We start from the raw sequence: 10,834 nt of genomic DNA, 5'->3' as shown, positions 1-10,834 counted from the left end.
TTATTTGCTTTTACCCCTGATGCATGTGAAATAGTAGACCATTCATATGTTATATGTTACGTTTAATCCCTGCCTCACTTGGGTTAGGATTAGGAGGCAGGCATCTCTGCCTTTAACATACCACTTTAGGAATTACCCTACCACTTACTCATAGCAATGTTTTCTTAATTCCAATTTCTTAAAAAAAAAGGGTTTATGAAGAGCCATTTTACTACAATAAATTATTTAATATTCTGTTTTATTTAGTGGTGCAACTGAACCTACATTGAAAAGATACCGTTTTCCTCACTATGCACAAAAATGAGCATTCCTTCTAGTAGTAATGTTTTACCAAGTTGGAGGACTTCATTGCTTTTCACAATTTTTTTTTTTACGAAGAACACGTTGTTACGTTTGAGGTCAAGAAAGAAGAATTTTAATTTGTGGAAATCCCTTTAATTTTATTTTTCTGTGTGAAAACTATATTGATGTGATCATGTGCGGTGAAGCTGGGTATTAATGAGCCTTATTCTGTTTGTTTTTTTACTTGATTGTGGTGAAAATGAGAAATATTTTCTAATTTTCATATTTCTGGGTTTATTGTGTGCATTTGTTTAAATTGTGATTAAATACCAGCTGTTTGTGGATTAAAATTGATCTGTAGCACAAACTCTTGTTCATTAAGGGGACTGCTTGTGTTTGCCAACACTTATCAAAGCTTTAGGTAAGTTAGAACACCTGCGTTCTATAATTTACCTGTTTGTCAAACGTGCATGAATGATCTGAGATTAAAAAGTCTATGCTGATTAGCATTCATTCATTGCTTTATTTTCTTCCATTATACAGGGTGTCACTGATCTAAATCACAGCCATTTTAAATTAAATGATTTATTTTCCCTCAGATACAACGTAGAGCTAACAGTTTCACATTACAGCTTCTGTCACATGAACCAACGATGACAAATTTCTGTTTTTTAACTAAAGTTAGCTATTTCCATTTCATCACTTTATTAGGATATTTTGTTTTACCTTCATTTGTATAATTTAATTCATTTTACTTTGTTCACTGTCTGCATCTCACATCATCAGATGTAATGTTACTACATTAAATGTTTTAAGGACACATTTCAAAATATGACGTTCTTAAGAGTATTGCTGCAAAACTGTGATACAGTATATATCTAAGGTGTCCAGGAATTAAACTTGGAATGTTTCTTATAGTACAACCAGCCTATAATGTTAAACACACTAAACATCCTGCTGTAGAGTTAATAAGTTTTTTTTTATGTTAAGACCCAGATTTTATCTTTGTATTTTGAGTCGAGATCCTAAGTTCGGTTCAGCAGCTTTCATAAACTTTCATAAACTCTAAACCAGGAGCACATTTAGTTCCTGTACATTGTCCCAAAACCATTTTAAGAAGGAGCACATACCAACAGTATGAAATATTTATTTCTGTAAATTTAAATTGCATCATACAAAGTACTTTATATGTACTGTACTGTTAATTGGGTATGGAAAAAAATAATTGCTGGGTTTGGAAATATAATGCAAAATAATAAACTATATTTTGCTATAGCCAAACTTATAAAATGGATAAGTCACTGTACTCGTGCACTAATTAATTTTCTCAAATCAAATTTCCTCGATGAGTTATTTGAATTCTAAATGATTTTGAAAACAAATTGAACAATATATGTGTTTCTATGCAATGACAGCACAAACAGATAAAAATACAGTGTTTTCCTATGATGACCCACGTTGGGCCACATGTCACGGTCTGTATTTGCTGATCATCTTGTAATAGTATACACGGTTCATTTTGCGATCAGCATGCGCAGTTAGCATCTCCTTCATCTCCTCGTTGGTGAAGGGTTCACCTGGTTTAAAGGCACAACACAGCAGAAGTTCAGAAACGGCTCCACGCACGCAAATGTACCAGTTTGCTTTTTCCGATTTACTGGTGAAGATTCTCAAACATCCAGGTCATGATAAATTCAAAAAAGGGTTAAATAAAATAAAAACAATGACTGGACTTCTATTCTGAAGCTGAAGATGTTGCATTTTCTATCCAGTATCAATTCCAAAATGTCTGGAGTGTGTGGAGCTCCATGAAGAACATGGAAAGAGATGGAAGCCTTTAACATTGAAGTTTACAGATCTTCTGTTTGACTCTCACCACCCACTGGAACACAAACTTTCTGTCATTAGAACTTCACACCACCGGGCCGAACATGTCCCCACAAAGACAGAAGGGAAGGAAAAGGAACAGAAATGCATCAGACAAGTTCTCCACACCTGTGAATATCCATCAGGGCCTTTGTCAAATCAGCAAATTAATCCAAAAACACACAGTAGATCAGAACAGGGAGAAGAGCAAACACAAGAATACTGTCATCCTATATGTTTCTGGAGTATCTGAAAAACTCAGAAGGATTGTCCCCAAACACAACATCTAGTACATGTTCAGGTCTCGTAAATGAGTCCTCGAGGCGCAATGGGATTTACCTCTCTAAATAAAGGTTGAATGAATTTTAAATCCAACAGGACCATCAGACAGACTGGGTCCATCTCAGAGACAGAACCCTCAAACCAAAGCTGAGTGTTGTGTCTGCAGTTCAGTGCACTGAGGAATGTTCAGACCTCTATATTGGAGAAATTAAACAATCTCACCTCAGACTCATGGCTCAACACCAGACAGCAGCTCTTCAGAACAACTCAGCAGTACATCTCAAGGATAAGAGACACTGGTTCCCAGTCTGCTCCACTTAAATTCACACCTTCATGCACGTGACCAAAACATCTCCCATGAGCCAGGTGGACAAAGAGAGTGACGAGCCTCCACTGTGAGGGTGAGTAGTTCCAGTCTAACCAGCATGTGAATCAGGCCTCTCATGCAGTTCTAGAAAGAAGGCAGCTCCACACACTTCAGACATTTTTGAATCGATAAAGCTTCCCGGATGGGAAGTGAAACATCTTCAGCTTCAGAATAGAAGTCCAGCTGTTTTGTGTTTTTTAACCCTTTTTTTTTTCTTTTACCAATTTATTTAGGCTTTTTCTGCTTGTGCTTTACCTTCCTGTGTCATGTAATTTGTCAACTCTTTAGGCTCTAGGTATCCTTTCTTTTCTTTGTCCAGAACCTGGAAACATAGTTAATGACAATAATAATGGTGGTGCAACAGAGAAAATGTAGTGGCTGTACAGTTGCAACATAAAGCTGTCCGCTAACATGTTTTAAGTGTAACACTAAAAGATGTAACCAATCAGTGGATGCTCTCACCTCAAAAGCCTGAAGAAGACGGTCCTCATGGTCAGGAAGAAACCTAAATAAATGTAAATGAAAATAAATGCATTTTTCCTAACTTTTTACTCTTCGGGTCACTTTAAACTAATAAAAGTAAATCAAACTGAAATTGTTTTTTATATTTGATCAAATTTGTGTGCAATCATTGATGAGATCATAAAAGGGAACCCTAAATGAAAGCAATATTCCAGCAGTCCATGAAATGAATGTTTAAACAAAGTAGGTCATGAACCGAAACAATCACTGGTTAACAGTTGTTAGACTAAAGAGCGCTTAAAGAAAGCTTAACTTTTTTTTTGTAGTACATTGGAAACAGAACCTTACTTGTTTTCCAATAGTATTTTGGTCATGGCTGGCAGGAACTTGTCCAAATGAACATATCCTAAATGATCCTCTTCCACCTGGTTGAACAAAACAAGCTTTTACTATTTCACAGACTTTAAACTTTCAAACCAAACGGACATTTATAGTGTCAAGCGTCAGCAAGCCTAAGCTTTTAAATTACTTCCACTGGACTTTTGTGTATATTTCAAGTGCAACACTTCATTTACACTAAAATTAATTCATCTGAATGAAATAAGACACTGACAGACACTGTGGTGTGTGTAAAATGTGCAATAATAGTCAACCCCAACCCTTCCATCTCCACAACTCTTTTTCATGGTTGCACATCAAAACATTTTGTGTGATTAAATTATATTCATCATACTAACTAAAATATGCATACAAATTGTGTCCTGACCTCAGCTATGAAGGCGTGTATGTCTGCCTGACTGGGGTGGCGTCCCAGTGAATAGATGATGGTGCCAATCTCACTGGAAAACAAACATATGACAATAATTTAAAGATAGCTTCCATTATAAAATACATCACACACTACTTGTTAATATGCATGTTATTATGATTTTAACGTTTTCAATGCTGCTAGAAAGAGTTTGGCGTAAGAAGGAAACTGCCTGCTTTATCTAGAACAGGGGTCTACAACCTTTACGATCAAAAGAGCCATTTCTGTCCCTTTGTTCACTAAATTAAACGTGTCCGGAGCCACAATACCTGCTACAACTGGGATTCTCAACTGGTGGCCCACAGACCACTTTAAGTTTGTTGGAAGGCACTTTTCTGGACAGTAGGGGTGATTTTATAAAACTAAAAATATCTAATGATTTTTAACATTTATTGATATTTTTTATATTCTAAGACAAAAATAAAAGATGAGATTCTTGTAAAGAAGGAAAAAAAATAACATAGTTTTTGCCCAGTTTTTAAAACTAAAACAATAAACTATGCATTCTTATGTGATTTTTTTTTTATTATTGTAGAAAAATGACGTATCCTACTTTGAAGAAATAAAGCGTAAAGTGAAAGTGAGTACTCCTTGTGATGTTTCTTCATATATTTGCAAAATAAATTACAGGAAAACTGCTAAAACTAGCCCTTTTAGTTGTTGTAACAACCAATAAAATTCAGTTTTATGTCAGTTTTGGTCAAAGCTTGAAAGAGCCGCTGCAGAGGCCCCAAAGAGCCGCAGATTGCAGACCCCTGACCTAGAATAACAAAAAAATGGAAAGCCAAAGCAAAATAAATAAAAACAAAAACAATATGGCATCATATTTTAATCAAGCTTATTTTATTACATATTAATTGTCTGTAGTTACTGTTTTGTGTTAACACTGTAAACTTATAATTTTCTAATTCACAGATGCAAAATACGCTGTGGAAAAGTAGGGATTTACAAATGTAAACATTCAAACATAATGATTCACATTTGGCATCCCATAGATATAATTATAAATACACAGGGGGAGAAATATTTCCTACAGACATACTAATTATAATTTTTTCCCATTTACATTCTTAAGCCAAACGGAGCTGTTTCTGGGTCACAAACTGTAGCTTTGAACTTTCAACTTGAAATATCAGAAACAATATTTTTAATACTACTTTTAATGCTATTGCATTTTAAATAAAGCAGTAATCGTGTAATTAAAAACATCAACACCATGGGAGAACATCAGCAGCGAAGAGTTTTTAATTTAATTTAATTGTGTTTGTGTGTGTGACCGTGTTTTCTCTCCAGTTTGTGCTCTTTAACTCACCGAACGTCCACCGTGTTGTTGGACAAGCAGTCAAACATTTTAAAAGTCGAACTTATCTTCTTTTCAATATCCGACAATGTTTCTGAAACAAGGAAATTAGCAAGGAAACGACTTGCATGTTTAGTAAGACAAAAGCATGCCTTTGTAAAATAAGTTTTTATTTCTTTAATTTTTTTAGGAACTGTGTGACTTGTCTAAGTTTAAACAACACGTACAAACCTGTGCTTTTGCTGTTTTCCGCCATTTTTAAAGATGGTTGTCTGTTGCTAAGCAACCGAGTTTTGATGCGCCAAAAAAAAAAATCTGCATCCACGCTTCCGCTTTGCTCTCACTGCTCCTCACGCAGGTAAATTCTGTTAATTATTTCGTGTAAAAAGTTTTTCAAAATCTTTCTTTTTCGTGTTGTAATGCGTGAGAGCAGACCAGGACGTTTTTTTTTTCGTTTTACCAATGTGGAAGATGAGTGTAGCGCCACCTAGCTTCTAATAAATATGGACGATATGACGACAGAAGAAGCCTCCATGCTCTACACAAACACACACTTACTTTGATAATAATTTAAAATGTGTATATTTAACACCCCGTCTCCAAACGACAAATTAAAAAAGAATACATTTGGATAAATTAAAAAAAACCTCTCAGACTGCAGGTTTACTTGTAGTTCCTAGAGTTTCTAAAGTAAAATGGGAGGCAGAGCTTTCAGCCATCATGCTCTTCTGTGAGAACAGCTTTCTGTTCGTGATGATGACACATTGTCTACTTTTAAAACCAGGCTTAAGACTTGAAATTTTAATAAATCCTATAGCTTGGGTTGGCTTGAGTTTCCAGTGCTATCTCGTAAATATGCTGCTATAGACTGCTGGAGGACAAATTTGACCACATTTCTTCACTCTGCTCTTCATTCACTTTTACTCTCCATGTTTGTAGGCTATTTGTAAATATATGAATCAGATAAATTGCACTTTTTCCAACTCTTTCTTACGCAACCCTTTTTATTTAACTGTGCTTTTGCCTATACAACCTTATGTCAAATAATTTAAATAATTGCAAGATATCAGACAAAAGTGCAGTACTACATACGGCACATGATAAGCCTGTCAATGAACTATTATACAGCGATCTATAGCAATGACCCGGACAAGCAATGATCTGGTTTTAACTTTGACCTTGATTTGTGACTGCGACCTACAGCTGGGGTGATGAAAAGTGTCTGTGACGATCCGTGTAATGATGATGCATAATGTGTAGGAAGTTTTGTTAAACTATGTTGAGCAGATCAGAAGTTATTGACCGGACAAGAGAAAGTTTAAGAACAGTTTAATTTATCCGCCTTTCCACAGGTGTATAAAAAGAAAAGACTGACGAGACTAAAGAGACAAAAACAAATAAGGAAACATGTTTTATTTTCAAGCTGCATAACATGGTTCTAAAAGATGCTAACAAATGAAAGACAAGTAACAAAATAACATTTTACATGGGAGTGGTGGCGAAGAGGTTACAGAATGTGGATCTGAGATGGGAAGGTCGCAGAAAGTAAATTAAATTTTAGTGGGTGTTTGAATTAAAATTAAAATAAAAAAATGTGGACAATGATCTCAAAAAAGACAAATAAGTTTTTATGTAGACTATAATACATGCCACTGGTTTTACAAAGTCAACTTAAGATCAAATTATCGCTCTCTGGAAAGCAACAGATAACAAATCCCATCAGATTTTACCAAAAAACAACCCCCCCCCCCCAAAAAAAAAAAAAAAAAACAACAAAACAAACAGAAACAAGGGTTTATAGAGATGTATATTTTTAATTCAGCATCATAATGATATATTGTTGAGTAAAACATGTTTGTTTAAAAGCATGACGTGACAGAAAAATAGTAAATAAATAAAGTAAACCAACTGTTTTTCGGTAAGAAATGCATTAATTACTAATCATGACATATTACAGAAAGCAATACAATTTAAAACTTTTGTCCATTTAAAAACTGAATAAAAAATTGCAACATTTTAACAAATATTTTAACCCATTATCTAAATGTTCTCTAGTCCAGAGCTGACAGTAGCCAACAGAGTTCAGATCTAGAGAAACATTGTACGTAGGAATAAAAATGAGTCATTCTTCTTGTGTACTTTTGACCCATGTGTCAATTTTCAATAAGACAGGACGAGCGGTGCAACATCTGTGTGTTTTTTATATCTCTGGCTGTCCCTGATGGAAAGGAATGTCGTGGACCTGCTGTTCTCCTGCTGGAGCTTCGGGGATTTCTTGATCTGTTTCTTTCATTGGCTCCTCCTTGACTCCAACTACTTCCTGTTGAGCTTGATCGTCCACTTCAGGCCGAAGCTCTTCATGTGCCGCCTCCTGCTTGTGCTCCGCTACATTCTCCTCCTCAATAAGGCTGTTTGATAGCACTGGCACCTCCTGCTCCTGTTGAGGCGTTCTGTTGACTGAGTCCTTAAGATAGACAGTGTGCATTAATGTTACTGCACAAACAAAAAAGCTGGAGTTAAACTCTGGGTTTTAGCAGAGCTCAATAGCACTAAATCTGTGTGACTAGTACCTGTGTGTGAATGAATGAAGGAGAGAGCAGTTCAGAGGGGTCCAGAAGGCCATCCTGGTTTAGATCCTGAGTCTGCAGTAGAAAGTCTACCATCAAGACCACCTGAGGCCAAAAAACAGATTGAACAAACAGCCCTAAAAGTCTGCAGGAGATAGGCATCTACACAAATACCATAATGACTCAAACACACCACCTACACACTCCTTCACTCACCAGCTCACTGGCCTCTGCTCCAGGTGTATGATGGGAGTTGTAGTCAGAGAGTAGCTTCATCATTTCCAAGCCATCTAAAAACCCGCTGCGATCATAGTCATACAGACGAAACAGAAAGAACACCTCTGAAACAAAGCACATGTATAGTTAAGACAAGATAGAACCTTATTGACCCCACAGGAAATTGTTGTGCCAAAGTTTCAATACAAAGGAACATACACAAGGAATCACACAATATGTAAAAATAACAGAATATAAAAAATAACAGAGGTATAAAAATATCAACAATTAAGGTCTAAAACAGGTCAGGTGCAGACAGAAACATTAAAGTGTTTATTGTAGTGCAGGATTAATTTTTATTCTCCCCTTTGTAGAAAGGGGGAGGAGTTGAACAGTTTGAAAGCCACCAGGAGGAAGGACTTCATCATTTTATGAACAAGACACTCTGAACCTGCAGTCAGAACTGTTGCAGAAGACAAATCCAAAAGAGGACACTGAAAGGATGGCCACCAGCCAAACGTTCAACAAAAATAATCAAACTGGGAATAAATTATCTAATGAAAAAGCTGGTGAGTGGGGAATAAAAACCCACGAGTGCATCAAATATTACAAATGCTGAAACTGATAGAAACTTTATATAGCAGGTGCATGGTCTACCTTGTTCCCAGGAACTGATCTCAGGTCCTCCTTGGCTGTTCTTTAGACTGGACTGCACGTAACTCTGCAACAACCTGTAACAAACAGGATATAGTACAATTTACTAACACATTATGGGATGATTACGGCAAAAATAAAGCAAACACGGACAAAAAGTGGAGTTACTATTATAAATGTGGCAGCAAATTTAAATTTAAAAGTTGGAGATGATTTACATGTCTTGTCCTATTTCAGCACTAACAACTAAAGCAATGTGATAAGACACTATCTGGGACAATGAATGTAGAGTTTGGTAATTATTATTATGAATCAAAAGCAGTAGGAAAAAGACAAAAAAGGTTTACTCTTTGTTTACAATGTAAAAGTTCATCAAGATTGGTGAAGACCGTATAAAAAACCTGTTGCAATAGAGCTAAGAGGTTGTCTGTATGATGATTATCTTTCAGATGACAACAGAAAATTATTTATGGCTTCAGATGAGTCAGAAGTGCATCAGCAGGACTTTCACCTGCGGTCCTCTTCTCCAGTTCCAAAGGGATTGAGGAGTGTGGGGTGGACATCTGCTGAGTTTTCTCTGAATAAAATAAAAATCATAAAATTAAAAACATCCAATATTCTTGTCTCCTTCATAGTCTTGATATTCCTTCACTTTGACCACATTTTCATAAAGAATGCTTGAAAAATTCTTAAGTGAAGCTTACAATGACAATAACTCCTTTTATTAAAGAAAACAATCTCTTAAAACTAGAGAATGGTTTATGAACTATATCTTGCTGAATTAGATTTCCACTGTAACAACTTTAGATATGCTGTGTGTGCGGTGTGGAAGCTTCCTGACAGTGGAGTTACCTCTGTGCTCCAGGTAGGCCCGGTGCTGCCCGGCCCAGCTGCAGGAGCAGGTACAGAGAGAGAAGACATGAAACCAGCCGGTCCAGGTGAGACTCCATTACACCTGCAAGCACAAACATTATCTCATATTACCATCTGTGTAGTTTACTCTCATCTCACTGGTCAGAGAATACTGAAAATCAGAATCAGATAACTAATCAAAGAGGGAACTTGGGTTGGATTAAGTTTTATAATTTTATTTATGATTATCATCACCAGTTCAGTCCCTGCTGTGCTGGGCGGTAACAATGTTAGCATGCACGGCTCGCTGTTTTCACCAGGAAAGAAAAACGTTCAAACACGCCTATAGTTGAAAGTGTAGCTTCACTATTAAGGCTTCAGTTAAACATTTGAACGAACGAGGAGAACAGGCTACTCACGGCAGATAAACAAGGCTATTCCTGGACGGATAATGGCCCTACCTGTCCGTACAGTCGGCTTGCAAACAGGTAATTAAAAAAAAAAAGAAACAGAAAGCGCTGATTTGTTCAGGTTAAAAGGTTCATGTCTGGAGAACAACTGTGTCCTGCGCGCGCGCCTCCACTCCCTCCCCTCCAGCTCTGCACTGCGCCAACGGCTACTGCACGCGCCACTTCGAGTAAATGACAGGCTCCACGTGGAAAAGAACGAACCTCCGTCCTGCGCGCGCAGCCTCTTGTGTCTGCTCATCGGGATGCCACGTCCCCGCGAATAACCACATCCCAGAAGCAGCGCGGGCGGACCTGCTTATAAAAATAAGCAGGAGGGACGGACAGCAGCGCGGTTTGTGGTTGTCTCTTGTTTCACATGAATCGGTTTCATTTCAGCTAAATAACTTAAAAAATAAGCTGCTATTATTTTTAGGCTACCACAAAAACGCACTAAAGAGATAACAAATTGAAACAAAGTCACATCCATGGACATAATCAGGATTCTCAATATTAATGCTGCGTTCAAGATTGGTGCCCACCTATCTGACAAGGATCACATCTCTCAGATATTTTTCAGTCGACTTTTATTTATACATGTTAGTCACGACGACCCATTTTCAAGAGACCTGTTTTTTTTAACAGGCAGAAAGCAATAAAATCAAATAAAATAAGTTATGAACACAGTCAAATCAGCCATATAAAACAAAGTAAAACACTGAAGAAGGCTTT

The 10,834-nt window shown here is 36.8% G+C and overlaps 2 protein-coding genes across 2 annotated transcripts; both read right to left on the bottom strand.

The window, feature by feature from the left end:
- Nucleotides 1–1,752: 1,752 nt before the first annotated feature.
- On the bottom strand, nt 1,753–5,623 carry efcab2 (EF-hand calcium binding domain 2). The gene is made up of 7 exons (XM_037693593.1): nt 5,599–5,623; nt 5,380–5,461; nt 4,026–4,098; nt 3,608–3,684; nt 3,260–3,302; nt 3,053–3,119; nt 1,753–1,859 (listed from the first exon to the last, which is right to left on the bottom strand). The coding sequence occupies exons 1-7, from the start codon at nt 5,621–5,623 to the stop codon at nt 1,753–1,755; spliced, it is 474 nt and encodes a 157-aa protein (XP_037549521.1).
- A 1,840-nt stretch (nt 5,624–7,463) lies between these two features.
- On the bottom strand, nt 7,464–10,391 carry cgref1 (cell growth regulator with EF-hand domain 1). The gene is made up of 7 exons (XM_037697504.1): nt 10,328–10,391; nt 9,657–9,759; nt 9,316–9,381; nt 8,808–8,881; nt 8,151–8,275; nt 7,938–8,039; nt 7,464–7,831 (listed from the first exon to the last, which is right to left on the bottom strand). Exons 1-7 carry the CDS (start codon nt 10,362–10,364, stop codon nt 7,568–7,570), a joined length of 771 nt encoding a protein of 256 aa, XP_037553432.1. The 5' UTR covers nt 10,365–10,391; the 3' UTR covers nt 7,464–7,567.
- Nucleotides 10,392–10,834: the final 443 nt, after the last annotated feature.

This window comes from Nematolebias whitei, chromosome 2, assembly GCF_014905685.2.
Source record: "Nematolebias whitei isolate Nwh7 chromosome 2, NemWhi1, whole genome shotgun sequence".
In the NCBI taxonomy this organism is placed as follows: Eukaryota; Metazoa; Chordata; class Actinopteri; order Cyprinodontiformes; family Rivulidae; genus Nematolebias; species Nematolebias whitei.
This window is presented reverse-complemented; position numbering and strand designations above follow the sequence as displayed.

Excerpts from the sequence above, each read along its gene's own strand:
- efcab2 (XM_037693593.1), bottom strand. The coding sequence starts at position 5,623 with ATGGCGGAAAACAGCAAAAGCACAG. Across the intron at positions 5,462-5,598 it reads GGAAAACAGCAAAAGCACAG|AAACATTGTCGGATATTGAA; the intron begins GTTTGTACGTGT and ends TCCTTGTTTCAG. Across the intron at positions 4,099-5,379 it reads AACAACACGGTGGACGTTCG|TGAGATTGGCACCATCATCT; the intron begins GTGAGTTAAAGA and ends TTTGTTTTCCAG.
- cgref1 (XM_037697504.1), bottom strand. The coding sequence starts at position 10,364 with ATGAGCAGACACAAGAGGCTGCGCGCGCAGGACGGAG. Across the intron at positions 9,382-9,656 it reads GGCCTACCTGGAGCACAGAG|AGAAAACTCAGCAGATGTCC; the intron begins GTAACTCCACTG and ends TATTTTATTCAG. Across the intron at positions 7,832-7,937 it reads CTTCATTCATTCACACACAG|GACTCAGTCAACAGAACGCC; the intron begins GTACTAGTCACA and ends GTCTATCTTAAG.